The sequence below is a fragment of the Leuciscus leuciscus genome (assembly GCF_965113295.1).
Source record: "Leuciscus leuciscus genome assembly, chromosome: 5".
Taxonomy (NCBI): Eukaryota; Metazoa; Chordata; class Actinopteri; order Cypriniformes; family Leuciscidae; genus Leuciscus; species Leuciscus leuciscus.
In genome coordinates this window covers 48,246,716-48,264,885 of record NC_138729.1, presented here as the reverse complement: position 1 = coordinate 48,264,885, position 18,170 = coordinate 48,246,716, and the positions used below count along the sequence as shown (strand labels likewise).

Below are 18,170 nucleotides of genomic sequence, written 5' to 3'. Positions count from 1 at the left end.
TATTAGGGGCCAAGCACCGAAGGTGCTAGGCACCTATTGTTTTCGTTCGCGTTCTTATTATTAGGGGCCAAGCACCGAAGGTGCGTAGGCACCTATTGTATCTGTTCCCGTTCCTATTATTATTATTCTTCCTTCTTCCGACTGGGTGTCTATGGCAGCCCATAGAACCGATTGCGGGAAAGTTGTAATGGTTTGACATTCTGATAGAGGACAGTCCCAACATTAAATACACCAATTTTGGTGTGTCTAAGTCATTCCCTCTAGCGCCACCACCTGTCCAAAGTTTCACTCATATTTTGCTAATAACTTTTGAACCGTAAGGCCAATCCACAAAATTCTTTTTCCCTCTGATTCCTGAGCTCATGACGATTCGATTGCATCCAATGTCGTCATTTTCCGTCATAAAAATATGGCCGCCATTTTGAATTTTCCAAAAATGCTACTTTTTCGAACTCCTCCTAGGCCGTTGCTCCGATTTTCACGAAAATTGAACCAGATCATCTCCAGACCATGCCGACAAAAAGTTATGGAATTCAAGTTGATTCGCTTAACCGTTTTCGATAAAGCCACAAACAAATTTTACGTAGCGCTTGCGAAAACAGACGTAAGGCTGTATCTCCGCAACGCTTTATCGGATTCAGACCAAACTAGGTACATGTCATCCCAAGCATGACCTGAGGCTACGTGCTGCGTTTCGGCGCAGCGCAACCTACTGGTCCGGAGATATGAAAAATGGCTATTTTTGCTTATAACTTCTGAACAGTTTGTCCAAAAATCATAAAATTGGTCTCGTTAGATTCAGGGCAACATGCCGAGTCGACTGATATCAAATTTGATCATATCGGCCATTTTGACTGTCGGCCATTTTGAATTTTGTGCTAAAATGCTGTATTTTAGGAACGCATGAACGGATTGTTACAAAACTTGGTATGGGTCATCAGCACGATGTCCTGAAGGAGCGTGAGAAGTTTCGGGACAGCGCCACCTAGTGGTAACATTTTTTTTCCAAATGCTTATAACTTTGGGTGTGGTCGACTTATTTTCACGAGACTCATCTAATTAGACTCCTGAAACCTTGCCGAGTCCAACGATACCAAACATGCTAGGTTTCGCCTTACGGTTTGTGTAGCGTTGTGATTTAGCGCTTAAAAAACATTTGGCTATATCTTCGAAACCGCTTGTCCGATCAAGACGAAACCACCTTCAGAAGTTTGGAAACATAGGTCGATAGCTATACACCAATGCCCAAATGCGAAAATATTGATAGTAAGGGGTAGTAAAATCCAATCAAAGTCATGTGTCAGTAATTTTGTATGTGTTTTTTCATATAAATGTCTATAACTCCGAAGCGAATTGAGATATTTTCACCAAAATTGACACACATATGTATTGGCTCACTCTGAGGACACATCAAAAAAATTGTGGGACTGAGCCTCTTGTTGGCACTATAATAGAACAAAACATGAAATTCCCATTGACTTCAATACAGTTGTGTGAAATAAAATGCTATACTGAACAAATGCATTGGTGTAATATTAAGAAAATCAGAATGTGCCAACAACACCATCCCCTGAAGGTACTCAAAATATTTCAAAACAGCGCCATCTAGTGGTCAAAAGTTATAGCAAAATTTCCAAAAAGGCTAATAACTTTTGAATAAATCTGGCTATCGAAATGCCACTGGTCTTAATCGATTCCTTGGGTCAAGCCGAGAACATAGATACCAAGTTTTCCTTATTTGGCCGAACTTCCTGTCCGCCATCTTGATTTTCAGTCAAAACCTATTTTTTCGAACTCCTCCTAGACCGTTTGTCCGATTTTCACCAAAATCGAATCGTATCATCTCCAGACCGTGCCGACTAAAAGTTATGGATTTCGTGTTGATTGACGAAACCGTTTTCGTATAGCACAGCAGCAAAGTTGAGGCATGATCCCAAAATGACTATTCAGGCTTTATATCTGCAATGCCTCGACATATTGACACCAAACGTTGTATGTGTCATTGTCACTTCACTCTGACCACATCACATCAGTTTTGTAACTGCTCCACCTATTGGTCGAAAGTGATAATCCATTAAATCATATTTTGAATGATTTTTTATATGATTTTTCAGCCATTTCGCCTAAAATCCTCTTTAAATGTCTTTAATTGCTCATTGTTGCAGTTGGTCTGACACCTTCAGCCATGTTGGCATATCCTGTCATCTGCTTGCGCTTGGCCCCGATAATTGCTGCTTGCAGCTATATTTATTATTATTATTATTATTATTCTTTTTCTTCCGACTTGGTGTCTATGGCAGCCCATAGAACCACTTGCGGGAAAGTTATGAAATTTGGCACCGTGATAGAGGACAGGCCAATCTGTCACCATAGCAAATTTGGTGTCTTAAAACCAATCCCTCTAGCGCCACCAACTGTCCAAAGTTGCACTCATGTTTATGCTAATAACTTTTGAACCACAAGGGCTAGAAACAAAATTCTTTTTTCCTCTGATTCCTGAGCTCATGACAATTCGAAAGCACCCTATGACGTCATTTTCCGTCATAACATTTTTCCGCCATTTTGAATTTTCCGAAAAACCTACTTTTCCGAACTCCTCCTAGGCCGTTGCTCCAATTTCCACGAAAATTGAATCAGATCATCTTCAGACCATGCCGACAAAAAGTTATGGAATTGGTGTTGATTTGTCAAACCGTTCTCGAATACCACGCAAACAAATTTTACGTAGCGCTTGCGAAAACAGACACAAGCCTGTATCTCCGCAACGCTTTATCGTATTCAGACCAAACTTGGTACATATCACCACAAGCATGACCTGAGGCTAAATGCTGCGTTTCGGTGTAGTGCCACCTACTGGTCCGGAGATATGAAAAATGGCTGTTTTTGCTTATAACTTCTGAATGGTTTGTTCAAAAATCATAAAAGTGGTCTCGTTAGATTCAGGGTGACATGCTGAGTCGACTGATATCCAATTTTCCCTGATCAGCCATTTTGGCTGTCGGCCATTTTGAATTATGTGCTAAAATGCTATATTTTATGAACGCATGAACGGATTGTTACGAAACTCAGTATGGGTCATCAGCACGATGTCCTGAAGGAGCCTGAGAAGTTTCGAAACAGCGCCACCTAGTGGTTAATCTTTTTTCCCAAATGCTTATAACTCTGGGTGTGGTCGACTTATTTTCACAAGAGTCATCTCTTTAGACTCCTGAATCGTTGCCGAGTCCAACGATACCAAACATGCTCGGTTTCGCCTTACGGTTTGTGTAGCGTTGTGATTTAGCGCTTAAAAAACATTTGGCTATATCTTCGAAACCGCTAGTCCGATCGAGACGAAACCACCGTCAGAAGTTTGGAAACATAGGTCGATAGCTATACGCCAATGCCCAAATGCAAAAATATTGATAGTAAGGGGTAGTAAAATCCAATCAAAGTCATGTGTCAGTCATTTTTTACGTGTTTTTTCATATAAATGTCTATAACTCCAAAGCAAATTGAGATATTTTCACCAAAATTGAAAAACATACGTATGGGCTCACTCTGAGGACACATAAAAAAAATGGTGGGACTGAGCCTCTTGGTGGCGATATAATAGAACAAAACATGAAATTCCCATTGACTTCAATACAGTTTTGTGAAAGAAAATGCTTTACTAAACAAATGCATTGGTGTAATATTACGAAACTCAGAATGTGCCATCAACACCATAGCCTGAAGGTTCCCAAAATATTTCAAGACAGCGCCACCTAGTGGTCAAAATTTATAAACATTTCTCCAAAAAGGCTAATAACTTTTGAATAAATCGGCCTATCGAAATGCCACTGGTCTTAATAGATTCCTTGGGTCAAGCCGACAACATAGATACCAAGTTTTCCTTATTTGGCCAAACTTCCTGTCCACCATCTTGATTTTCATTCAAAACCTACTTTTTCGAACTCCTCCTAGACCGTTTGTCCGATTTTCACCAAAATCGAATCATATCATCTCCAGACTGTGCCGCCTAAAAGTTATGGATTTCGTGTCGATAGACGAAACCATTTTCGTATAGTGCAGCAGCAAAGTTGAGTCATGATGCCAAAAGCACTATTCAGGCTTTATCTCTGTAATGCCTTGACATATTGACACCAAATTTTGTATGTATCATTGTCACTTCACTCTGACCACATCACATCAGTTTTGTAACTGCTCCACCTATTGGTCGAAAGTGATAATCCATTAAATCATATTTTGAATGACTTTTTATATGATTTGTCAGCCATTTCACCTAAAATCCTCTTTAAATGTCTTTAATTGCTCATTGTTGCAGTTGGTCTGACACCTTCAGCCATGTTGGCATATCCTGTCATCTGCTTGCGCTTGGCCCCGATAATTGCTGCTTGCAGCTATATTTATTATTATTATTCTTCTTCTTCCGACTGGGCGTCTATGGCAGCCCATAGAACCGATTGCGGGAAAGTTGTTTTGGTTTGACATTCTGATAGAGGACAGTCCCAACATTAAATACACCAATTTTGGTGTTTCTAAGTCACTCCCTCTAGCGCCACCACCTGTCCAAAGTTTCACTTTTATTATGCTAATAACTTTTGAAGCGTAAGGCCAATCAACAAAATTCTTTTTTCCTCTGATTCCTGAGCTCATGCCGATTCGATTGCACCCTATGACGTCATTTTCCGGCTTATAAATATGGTCGCCATTTTGAATGTGCTGAAAAAGCTACTTTTTCGAACTCGTCCTAGACGGTTTGTCCGATTTGCACGAAAATTGAACCAGATCATCTTCAGGCAGTGCTGACAAAAAGTTATGGAATTCAAATTGATTCGTCAAACCGTTTTTGAATAACGCTCGAACACATTTTACGTAGCGCTTGCGAAAACAGTCGTAGGGCTGTATCTCCGCAACGCTTTATCGGATTCAGACCAAAATTGGTACATGTCATCACAAGCATGACCTGAGGCTACATGCTGCGTTTCGGCGCAGCGCCACCTACTGGTCCGGAGATATGAAAAATGGCTATTTTTGCTTATAACTTCTGAATGGTTTGTCCAAAAATCATAAAATTGGTCTCGTTAGATTCAGGGCAACATGCCGAGTCGACTGATATCAAATTTTACCATATCGGCCATTTTGACTGTCGGCCATTTTGAATTTTGTGCTAAAATGCTGTATTTTAAGAACGCATGAACGGATTGTTACGAAACTTGGTATGGGTCATCAGCACGATGATCTGAAGGAGCGTGAGAAGTTTCGAAACAGCGCCACCTAGTGGTGATTTTTTTTTTCCAAATGCTTATAACTTTGGGTGTGGTTGACTTATTTTCACCAAACTCATCTCATTAGACTCCTGAATCCTTGCCGAGTCCAACGATACCAAACATGCTAGGTTTCGCCTCACGGTTTGTGTAGCGTTGTGATTTAGCGCTTAAAAAACATTTGGCTATATCTTCGAAACCGTTTGTCCGATCGAGACGAAACCACCGTCAGAAGTTTGGAAACATAGGTCGATAGCTATACGCCAATGCCCAAATGCGAAAATATTGATGTTTAGGGGTAGTAAATTCCAATCAAAGTCATGTGTCAGTCATTTTTTACGTGTTTTTTCATTTAAATGTCTATAACTCCGAAGCGAATTGAGATATCTTCACCAAAATTGACACACATATGTATGGGCTCACTCTGAGGACACGTAAAAAAAATTGTGGGACTGAGCCTCTTGGTGGCGCTATAACAGAACAAAACATGAAATTCCCATTGACTTCAATACAGTTTTGTGAAATAAAATGCTATACTGAACAAATGCATTGGTGTAATATTACGAAACTCAGAATGTGCCATCAGCACCATCCCCTGAAAGTACCCAAAATATTTTGAGACAGCGCCACCTAATGGTCAAAAGTGACAATCAATTAAATCATATTTTTAATTACTCTTTCTATGATTTTTCAGCCATTTCGCCTAAAATCCTCTTTAAATGTCTTTAATTGCTCATTGTTGCAGTTGATCTGACACTTTCAGCCATGTCTTGTCGTCTTATTCTGCTTGGCCCCGGTAATGGCTGCTTGCAGCTATATTTATTATTATTCTTCATTTTTCCGACTGGGAGTCTATGGCAGCCCATAGAACCACTTGCGGGAAAGTTATAAAATTTGGCACACTGATAGAGGAGAGTCTGAACTATCAGCATAGCAAATTTGGAGTCTCCAATTCATTCCCTCTAGCGCCACCAGCTGTCCAAAGTTGCACTCATGTTTATGCTAATAACATTTGAACCACAAGGGCTAGAAACAAAATTCTTGTTTCCTCTGATTCCCTAGTTCAAGACGATTCGAATGCACCATATGACGTCATTTTCCGTCATAATAATTTTTCCGCCATTTTGAATTTTCCGAAAAACCTACTTTTTCGAACTCCTCCTAGGCCGTTGCTCCAATTTCCACAAAAATTTAATCAGATCATCTTCAGACCATGACGACAAAAAGTTATGGAATTCGTGTTGATTCGTCAAACCGTTCTCGAATACAGCGCAAACAAATTATACGTAGTGCTTGCGAAAACAGACACAAGCCTCTATCTGCTCAACACTTCATCATATTCAGACCAAACTTGGTACATAACATCACAAGCATGACCTGAGGCTACATGCTGCGTTTCGGCGCAGTGCCACCTACTGGTCCGGAGATATGAAAAATGGCTGTTTTTGCTTATAACTTCTGAATGGTTTGTCCAAAAATCATAAAAGTGGTCTCGTTAGATTCAGGGCATCATGCCGAGTCGACTGATATCCAATCTTCCCAGATCAGTCATTTTGGCTGTCGGCCATTTTTAATTATGTGCTAAAATGCTGTATTTTATGAACGCATGTACGGATTGTTACGAAACTCAGTATGGGTCATCAGCACGATGTCCTGAAAGAGCCTGAGAAGTTTCGAAACAGCGCCACCTAGTGGTGAATTTTTTCCCCAAATGCTTATAACTTTGGGTGTGGTTGACTTATTTTCACCAAACTCATCTCATTAGACTCCTGAATCCTTGCCGAGTCCAACGATACCAAACATGCTAGGTTTCGCCTCACGGTTTGTGTAGCGTTGTGATTTAGCGCTTAAAAAACATTTGGCTATATCTTCGAAACCGTTTGTCCGATCGAGACGAAACCACCGTCAGAAGTTTGGAAACATAGGTCGATAGCTATACGCCAATGCCCAAATGCGAAAATATTGATGTTTAGGGGTAGTAAATTCCAATCAAAGTCATGTGTCAGTCATTTTTTACGTGTTTTTTCATATAAATGTCTATAACTCTGAAGCGAATTGAGATATTTTCACCAAAATCGACACACATATGTATGGGCTCACTCTGAGGACACATAAAAAAAATTGTGGGACTGAGCCTCTTGGTGGCGCTATAATAGAACAAAACATGAAATTCCCATTGACTTCAATACAGTTTTGTGAAATAAAGTGCTATACTAAACAAATGCATTAGTGTAATATTACAAAACTCAGAATGTGCCATCAGCATCATCCCCTAAAGGTATTCAAAATATTTCGAAACAGCGCCACCTAGTGGTCAAAACTTATAACAACATTTACAAAAAGGCTAATAACTTTTGAATAAATCTGGCTACTGAAATGCCACTGGTCTTAATAGATTCCTTGGGTCAAGCCGAGAACATAGATACCAAGTTTACCTTATTTGGCCAAACTTCCTGTCCGCCATCTTGATTTTCATTCAAAACCTACTTTTTCGAACTCCTCCTAGACCGTTTGTCCGATTTTCACCAAAATCGAATCGCATCATCTCCAGACTGTGCCGACTCAAAGTTATGGATTTCGTGTGGGTAGACCAAACCGTTTTCGTATAGCGCAGCAGCAAAGTTGAGGCATGATGCTAATAGCACTATTCAGGCTTTATCTCTGCAATGCCTTGACATATTGACACCAAACTTTGTATGTGTCATTGTCACTTCACTCTGACCACATCACATCAGTTTTGTAACTGCGCCACCTATTGGTCAAAAGTGATAATGCATTAAATCATATTTTTATTGACTGTTTCTATGATTTTTCAGCCATTTCGTCTAAAATCCTCTTTAAATGTCTTTAATTGCTCATTGTTGCAGTTGGTCTGACACTTTCAGCCATGTCTTGTCGTCTTATTCTGCTTGGCCCCGGTAATGGCTGCTTGCAGCTATATTTAGGGGCCAAGCACCGAAGGTGCGGAGGCACCTATTGTATCTGTTCCCGTTCTTATTATTATTATTATTATTATTAGGGGCCAAGCACCGAAGGTGCGGGCACCTATTGTAATTGTTCCCGTTCTTATTATTATTCTTCTTCTTCTTCCGCTCTTGGAGTCTATGGCAGCCCATAGAACCGATTGCGGGAAAGTTGTTTTGGTTTGACATTCTGATAGAGGACATTCCCAACATTAAATACACCAATTTTGGTGTTTCTAAGTCATTCCCTCTAGCGCCACCACCTGTCCAAAATTTCACTTTTGTTTTGCTAATCACTTTTGAACCGTAAGGCCAATCAACAAACTTCTTTTTTCCTCTGATTCCTGAGCTCATGCCGATTCGATTGCACCCTATGACGTCATTTTCCGTCATAAAAACATGGCCGCCATTTTGAATTATTCTCAAAACCTACTTTTTCGAACTCGTCCTAGACAGTTTGTCCGATTTGCACGAAAATTGAACCAGATCATCTTCAGGCAGTGCTGACCAAAAGTTATTAAAATCTAGTTGATTTGTCAAACCGTTTTCAATAAACGCTCGAACAAATTTTACGTAGCGCTTGCGAAAACAGTCGTAAGGCTGTATCTTCGCAACGCTTTATCGTATTCAGACCAAACTTGGTACATGTCATCACAAGCATGACCTGAGGCTACATGCTGCGTTTCGGCGCAGCGCCACCTACTGGTCCAGAGATATGAAAAATGGCTATTTTTGCTTATAACTTCTGAACAGTTTGTCCAAAAATCATAAAATTGGTCTTGTTAGATTCAGGGCAAAATGCCGAGTCGACTGATATCCAATTTTACCATATCGGCCATTTTGACTGTCGGCCATTTAGAATTTTGTGCTAAAATGCTGTATTTTAAGAACGCATGAACGGATTGTTACGAAACTTGGTATGGGTCATCAGCACGATGTCCTGAAGGAGCCTGAGAAGTTTCGAAACAGCGCCACCTAGTGGTTAATCTTTTTATTCAAATGCTTATAACTTTGGGTGTGGTCGACTTATTTTCACGAGACTCATCTAATTAGACTCCTGAATCCTTGCCGAGTCCTACGATACCAAACATGCTAGGTTTCGCCTTACGGTTTGTGTAGCGTTGTGATTTAGCGCTTAAAAAACATTTGGCTATATCTGCGAAACCGCTAGTCTGATCGAGACGAAACCACCGTCAGAAGTTTGGAAACATAGGTCGATAGCTATACGCCAATGCCCAAATGCGAAAATATTGATAGTAAGGGGTAGTAAAATTCAATCAAAGTCATGTGTCAGTCATTTTTTACGTGTTTTTTCATATAAATGTCTATAACTCCGAAGCGAATTGAGATATTTTCACCAAAATTGACACACATATGTATGGGCTCACTCTGAGGACACGTAAAAAAAATGGTGTGACTGAGCCTCTTGGTGGCGCTATAATAGAACAAAACATGAAATTCCCATTAACTTCAATACAGTTTTGTGAAATAAAATGCTATACTAAACAAATGCATTGGTGTTATTTAATGAAACTCAGAAAGTGCCTTCAGCACCATTTCCTGAAAGTACCCAACATATTTCAAGACAGCGCCACCTTTTGGTCAAAAGTTATAACAAAACTTCTAAAAATGCTAATAACTTTTGAATAAATCTGCCCATTGAAATGCCACTGGTATTAATAGATTCCTTGGGTCAAGCCGAGAACATAGAAACTAAGTTTTCCTTATTTGGCCTAACTTCCTGTCCGCCATCTTGATTTTCATTCAAAACATACATTTTCGAACTCCTCCTACACCGTTTGTCCGATTTTCACCAAAATCGAATCGTATCATCTCCAGACCGTGCCGACTAAAAGTTATCGATTTCGTCTCGATTGACGAAACCGTTTTCGTATAGCGCAGCAGCAAAGTTGAGGCATGATGCTAAAAGCACTATTCAGGCTTTATCTCTGCAATGCCTTGACATATTGACACCAAACTTTGTATGTGTCATTGTCACTTCACTCTGACTACATCACATCAGTTTTGTAACTGCGCTACCTATTGGTCGAAAGTGATAATGCATTAAATCATATTTTTATTTACTGTTTCTATGAATTTTCAGGCATTTTGCCTAAAATCCTCTTTAATGTCTTTAATTGCTCATTGTTGCAGTTGGTCTGACACTTTCAGCAATGTTGGCATGTGTTGTCATCTGATTGTGCTTGGCCCCGCTAAATGCTGCTTGCAGCTTTAATTATTATTATTATTCTTCCGCTCTTGGAGTCTATGGCAGCCCATAGAACCGATTGCGGGAAAGTTGTTTTGGTTTGACATTCTGATAGAGGACAGTCCCAACATTAAATACACCAATTTTGGTGTGTCTAAGTCATTCCCTCTAGCGCCACCACCTGTCCGAAATTTCACTTTTATTTTGCTAATAACTTTTGAACCGTAAGGCCAATCAACAAACTTATTTTTTCCTCTGATTCCTGAGCTCATGACGATTCGATTGCACCCTATGACGTCACTTTCCGTCATTAAAATATGGCCGCCATTTTGAATTATTCTCAAAACCTACTTTTTCGAACTCGTCCTAGACGGTTTGTCCGATTTGCACGAAAATTGAATCAGATCATCTTCAGGCAGTGGTGACAAAAAGTTATTAAAATCTAGTTGATTCGCTTAACCGTTGTCGATAAACCCACGAACAAATTTTACGTAGTGCTTGCAAAAACAGTCGTAAGGCTGTATATCCGCAACGCTTAATCGTATTCAAACCAAACTTGGTACAAGTCATCACAAGCATGTCCTGAGGCAACATGCTGCGTTTCAGCGCAGCGCCACCTACTGGTCCGGAGATATGAAAAATTGCTATTTTTGCTTATAACTTCTGAACAGTTTGTCCAAAAATCATAAAATTGGTCTCGTTAGATTCAGGACAACATGCCGAGTCGACTGATATCCAATTTTACCATATCGGCCATTTTGACTGTCGGCCATTTTGAATTTTGTGCTAAAATGCTGTATTTTAAGAACGCATGAACGGATTGTTACGAAACTTGGTATGGGTCATCAGCACGATGTCCTGAAGGAGCCTGTGAAGTTTCGAAACAGCGCCACCTAATGGTTAATCTTTTTATTCAAATGCTTATAACTTTGGGTGTGGTCGACTTATTTTCACGAGACTCATCTAATTAGACTCCTGAATCCTTGCCGAGTCCTACGATACCAAACATGCTAGGTTTCGCCTTACGGTTTGTGTAGCGTTGTGATTTAACGCTTAAAAAACATTTGGCTATATCTGCGAAACCGCTAGTCTGATCGAGACGAAACCACCGTCAGAAGTTTGGAAACATAGGTCGATAGCTATATGCCAATGCCCAAATGCGAAAATATTGATAGTAAGGGGTAGTAAAATTCAATCAAAGTCATGTGTCAGTCATTTTTTACGTGTTTTTTCATATAAATGTCTATAACTCCGAAGCGAATTGAGATATTTTCACCAAAATTGACACAGATATGTATGGGCTCACTCTGAGGACACGTAAAAAAAATGGTGTGACTGAGCCTCTTGGTGGCGCTATAATAGAACAAAACATGAAATTCCCATTGACTTCAATACAGTTTTGTGAAATAAAATGCTATACTAAACAAATGCATTGGTGTTATTTAATGAAACTCAGAAAGTGCCTTCAGCACCATTTCCTGAAAGTACCCAACATATTTCAAGACAGCGCCACCTTTTGGTCAAAAGTTATAACAAAACTTCTAAAAATGCTAATAACTTTTGAATAAATCTGCCCATTGAAATGCCACTAGTATTAATAGATTCCTTGGGTCAAGCCGAGAACATAGAAACCAAGTTTTCCTTATTTGGCCTAACTTCCTGTCCGCCATCTTGATTTTCATTCAAAACATACATTTTCGAACTCCTCCTACACCGTTTGTCCGATTTTCACCAAAATCGAATCGTATCATCTCCAGACCGTGCCGACTAAAAGTTATCGATTTCGTCTCGATTGACGAAACCGTTTTCGTATAGCGCAGCAGCAAAGTTGAGGCATGATGCTAAAAGCACTATTCAGGCTTTATCTCTGCAATGCCTTGACATATTGACACCAAACTTTGTATGTGTCATTGTCACTTCACTCTGATCACATCACATCAGTTTTGTAACTGCGCCACCTATTGGTCGAAAGTGATAATGCATTACATAATTTTATTTACTGTTTCTATGAATTTTCAGGCATTTTGCCTAAAATCCTCTTTAATGTCTTTAATTGCTCATTGTTGCAGTTGGTCTGACACTTTCAGCAATGTTGGCATGTCTTGTCATCTGATTGTGCTTGGCCCCACTAAATGCTGCTTGCAGCTTTAATTATTATTATTCTTCCTTTTTCCGACTGGGAGTCTATGGCAGCCCATAGAACCGATTGCGGGAAAGTTGTTTTGGTTTGACATTCTGATAGAGGACAGTCCCAACATTAAATACACCAATTTTGGTGTTTCTAAGTCATTCCCTCTAGCGCCACCACCTGTCCAAAATTTCACTTTTATTTTGCTAATAACTTTTTAACCGTGAAGTCAAACAACAAAATTCCTTTTTCCTCAGATTCCTGAGCTCATGACGGTTCGATTGCACCCTATGACGTCATTTTCCGTCATAAAATATGGCCGCCATCTTGAATTTTCCAAAACAGCTACTTTTTCGAACTCCTCCTAGGCCGTTGCTCCAATTTCCACGAAAATTGAATCAGATCATCTTCATACCATGCCGACAAAAAGTTATGGAATTCGTGTTGATTCATCAAACCGTTCTCGAATACAGCGCAAACAAATTTTACGTAGCGCTTGCAAAAACAGACACTAGCCTGTATCTCCGCAACGCTTTATCGTATTCAGACCAAACTTGGTACATATCATCACAAGCATGACCTGAGGCTACATACTGCGTTTCGGCGCAGTGCCACCTACTGGTCCGGAGATATGAAAAATGGTTGTTTTTGCTTATAACTTCTGAATGGTTTGTCCAAAAATCATAAAAGTGGTCTCGATAGATTCAGGGCGTCATGCTGAGTCGACTGATATACAATCTTCCCAGATCAGTCATTTTGGCTGTCGGCCATTTTGAATTATGTGCTAAAATGCTGTATTTTATGAACGCATGAACGGATTGTTACGAAACTCAGTATGGGTCATCAGCACGATGTCCTGAAGGAGCCTGAGAAGTTTCGAAACAGCGCCACCTAGTGGGGAATTTTTTTTCCCAAATGCTTATAACTTTGGGTGTGGTCGACTTATTTTCACAAGAGTCATCTCTTTAGACTCCTGAATCGTTGCAGAGTCCAACGATACCAAACATGCTAGGTTTCGCCATACGGTTTGTGTAGCGTTGTGATTTAGCGCTTAAAAAACATTTGGCTATATCTTCGAAAGCGCTAGTCTGATCGAGACGAAACCACCGTCAGAAGTTTGGAAACATAGGTCGATAGCTATACGCCAATGCCCAAATGCGAAAATATTGATAGTAAGGGGTAGTAAAATCCAATCAAAGTCATGTGTCAGTCATTTTTTACGTGTTTTTTCATATAAATGTCTATAACTCCAAAGCAAATTGAGATATTTTCACCAAAATTGACACACATATGTATGGGCTCACTCTGAGGACACATAAAAAAAATGGTGGGACTGAGCCTCTTGGTGGCGCTATAATAGAACAAAACATGAAATTCCCATTGACTTCAATACAGTTTTGTGAAATAAAATGCTTTACTAAACAACTGCATTGGTTTAATATTACGAAACTCAGAATGTGCCATCAACATCATCCCCTGAAGGTACCCAAAATATTTCAAGACAGCGCCACCTAGTGGTCAAAAGGATTTCCAAAAAGGATAATAACTTTTGATTAAATCTGGCTATTGAAATGCCACTGGTCTTAATAGATTCCTTGGGTCTAGCCGAGAACATAGATACCAAGTTTTCCTTATTTGGCCGAACTTCCTGTCCACAATCTAGATTTTCCGTCAAAACCTACTTTTTCGAACTCCACCTAAACCGTTTGTCCAATTTTCACCAAAATTGAATCGTATCATCTCCAGACTGTGCTGACTAAAAGTTATGGATTTCGTGTTGATAGACGAAACCGTTTTCGTATAGCGCAGCAGCAAAGTTGAGGCATGATGCTAAAAGCACTATTCAGGCTTTATCTCTGCAATGCCTTGACATATTGACACCAAACTTTGTATGTGTCATTGTCACTTTATTCTGACCACATCACATCAGTTTTGTAACTGCGCCACCTATTGGTCGAAAGTGATAATCAATCAAATCATATTTTGAATTACTTTTTATGATTTTTCAGCCATTTCGCCTAAAATCCTCTCTAAATGTCTTTAATTGCTCATTGTTGCAGTTGGTCTGACACCTTCAGCCATGTTGGCATATCCTGTCATCTGCTTGCGCTTGGCCCCGATAATTGCTGCTTGCAGCTATATTTATTATTATTATTATTAATAATAATAAATACTTGTTTATTTGCAGTGCAGTAGTATTATTGCACTAGTAATACATTTCTTTATTTCATAAGAAAAAAGCAATCCAAGGCACTCAAGTAATTTGTTTTTAGAAAAATATAAAAAGCTCATTAGCTCATCTGTTTTTTTTTTTAATACCTAAGCCATGAAAAAATAAAGGCTTTTTATATTTTTCGAAAAACAAATTACTTGAGTGCCTTGGATTGTTTTTTTCTTATGAGCTGAACCATCCCTACACCCAAAGAGGGTTTATTAATTTACTACTTTTTTCAACAAAAAAAAAAAATATATATATATATATATATATAATATAATATATATATATAATATATATATGTTGATTAATAATAATAATTATTATTATTATAAAATATATTTTTTTAATTCATTTTGCAGCGCAACAGTATTGCGTTTGCAATAGTAATATATTTCTTTATTAATTTAATTTGTCATTTAAATAATACATATTTTAATTAATAATAATCATTATTTTTGTTGTAGTAGAAAATACAGAAATTATATTTGTTTATTGAATTAGTTATCTTTTTTATTAATTTATTTTTTATAGCCATTTTGGGGGGAAAAAAGTTCTCTTTAGCTGATCATATGTCTGATTAAGTGGCTTTAGAAGTAAAAATAATGGGGGGTTTTTCATGTCATTGATAAATCACTTTTTATTGTGTTATTTTCTTTTTTTTTGTCCAAGTTCCAAATGAAAAGAGAAAGTCAAACCAGATTTTACTGGATTATAAAAAATAAAAATAAAAACCTAGTTCATTAAAATCAAAACTTCTAGCAGAAATGGTGATGTGGTGATGTGTTGTGCTCACGCCGCCCACCTCAGTGTGTGTTTCATCTCACCCGCCCTACAGGTATCTCAACTACTTTGCGACTAAGACGAGTCCTACCGGAGTGATTCTGGACCTCTGGGAAGCTCAACACTTCCCACACGGCAACCTCAATCAGCTCGCCACGGTTCTGGAGGAGATGGGTCGTCATGACAACAGCATCGCTGCCATGGCGAAGGAACAATGACCCTTACAATGGCGGTGATGTCTAAGCTGAGGATAATTGAGCTCAAGTTGAGCTGCCACTTTCATCGAGCTGAAACAACGATCAAACCCGAGACAGTCAAAGCATCGGAGTACGGGGGAGAGTCCGTGACCTTTCGCATCTGATTCAGTTTCCATGGATACGTGCGGTACTGCTGTCCGTCTGCGCGGATGCTGCCGATTTAGGGTTGAATGCAGGGCTGGGGGTCAAAGGTGAACCAGGAACAGGGTCAAGACACTTTAGGCAACCAAAATCTTTGGAAAACCCTCCAGTTTGCACGCGCAGGGTCCTCATGTGCAGAAATCTCCCACATCATCTCCCGTCTCCTTCAGTGGTCGTTTTTGCAGGAATTTGTGGTGCCATCTAGTGGTTGCAGAAACTACTCGCTCTCGTGTAATATAATATTTTGAGACATGAATACAGTATTTAGTGTGTCTACAGAGTACCTTAAAGTGGCCTTTAAAATCCGGTTAACATTCAGATCTGATTAGGATTGTATTATTTTTGTAACGCAGGTGTCCGAAGACGTAAAAATATACGTGTTGCTTTGTTGAACAAAAGTGCAGATGAGCACTTGCAGGGATTTGAGGATAATATCAGAAGTTGCTCTCTGATTTTCTGGAATGCAATGTTACGTCACACTGTAATGATCTTCACTGGCCGGACTTCTGCTGCATCACGTGTTCTGCATGGGCTGTTTCTGTTGTGCATCAATGTTTCAACTCACCATTTATGCATTTCACTCTACTATACGCATTATTTCATATCAAGAGTCAATTGATCCCTTGTATAAAAAACAAAACAAAAAAACCTTCCCATGGTGGTGACTATTGTTTCTGCCAGAATGTGATGGATACAACAGTTATTATAGCCCTTTTCACACAGCAATCCCAGTAAATTACCGTCAAATTACCAGAATGACTTTACCGGTAAATGCACGAATATGCCGTTCACACAAACAACGGCGTTCTACCGTTAAGAGACCGTTCACACATCAGCAACAAAATACCACTGAATGTCAGTCACGAGAAAAACACGCTTGTTATAGCCACAGCGCTGATGAACAGAACAGAAAGCAGTGCCTCGATCGCCACATGATGAAAAAGTTGCAAAAACGCGGCGCCAACAGTCAAATATGTCCATTTAACTCATATTTACATAGAAAAACGATTAAAAAGCAGCGGCACTTAAGGTGCTTGCACACCGAGTCCAAAATATTTTGCACGCTAAAAATTAAATATGACCACATTTTGTCAATCACGTTTACACACTGCCTCCGAAACTTTCGTCCGTAATATTAAAAAAATCGGATCGTGTTTGATTTTTTGCATCTGTAGGAAGCATTTTGAAAGGTGTTTTGACAATTGACCATTCGCAAAGACCCGCTCCCTTTAGTTACTATTGCTATGTCCGACAAGCCACGCCGCTCTCACGCCACACCGTGTTCTTGCTGAGCAAAGAGGACGCTGACAACACGCTGACAGACAGGACAGACCAGTTACTTTTGATATGATACAGCTCTTTAATGTGTCTGACAGATCGCTGTAGAGCTTCAGTTAAAGCTGCTCGTGAACCGATCATCTCTTCCTTCTAGTTAAAGGTATAGTGGAGGATGTTTTACTTCCTGGTGGGTAGTCTAAACTATTGGTCCTCCTAATTGTCAATCATTCTGGTGAATCAATCAAACTTTTCAAAAAGTGGAGAGGGCGGGTCTTATCTAAAATTTGGAAAGATCCTCCGCTATACCTTTAATTTATAGCATCAAAATAAACATGAAAGAACATAAGAAGAAATGTCGTTTTAACCGCGGAAAGACGTCAGTATACACTCAGTTTTTCAAGTTCAAATCCTCCAACGTAAATCTACTAACTCTCCTGACTGCTTTGTCGGACAAAAATGGCGGATTATGATTGGTCAGATTCATAGACAGTATAAACTGGACACAGCGACCCCATTGGATTCAACGGAGACAAGTGAAGTCAATTAGAAGCTCTCACTTCCTGATGGTCGAGCGTACTGCGCAGACTCAAACTGAGCTTGACGACGTAGATGTGACGTGAGCAACCCGTCTGTCTTCTAGTAGCTGTGCCAAGAGAAATCTGAATCATTCCCTTCCGAATCTTGCAGAGACGGAGAGCGTGAGTAGGAGGTGTTCATGAGCTAGAAGCAGGAGAAACTTTTGCTAAGTATTCTGATTAATTATTTTGTCATTTTGCCTCCACGTCTCCCCGATTGCCCGCGAGCTTCTCCTCCTGTCCATACGGTAATCTCTCTGCTGTGCGACAGAGAGTCGTGTGGTTATGACGCAATCGTTAGCCTATTTTTACAAAAACGGCTTCTACGGGGCCATAACGTAAGATACAAGGTAATGGAGCCTTTTATACATT

At 39.6% G+C, this 18,170-nt stretch overlaps 1 protein-coding gene across 4 annotated transcripts in view; it reads left to right on the top strand.

Moving 5' to 3' along the window:
* The window catches only part of unc5ca (unc-5 netrin receptor Ca), a 181,469-nt gene extending 164,150 nt beyond the window's left edge, over nucleotides 1-17,319 (top strand). For 3 of the 4 annotated variants that reach the window (XM_082171066.1, XM_082171065.1, XM_082171068.1), the window contains one exon: nucleotides 15,603-17,319. In XM_082171066.1, the coding sequence (XP_082027192.1) occupies nucleotides 15,603-15,765 (163 nt within the window). In that variant the 3' untranslated portion in view covers nucleotides 15,766-17,319. The remainder of the gene's footprint in view (nucleotides 1-15,602) is intronic. The other variant, XM_082171067.1, reaches the window with a different exon arrangement.
* The last annotated feature ends 851 nt before the right edge of the window (nucleotides 17,320-18,170 follow it).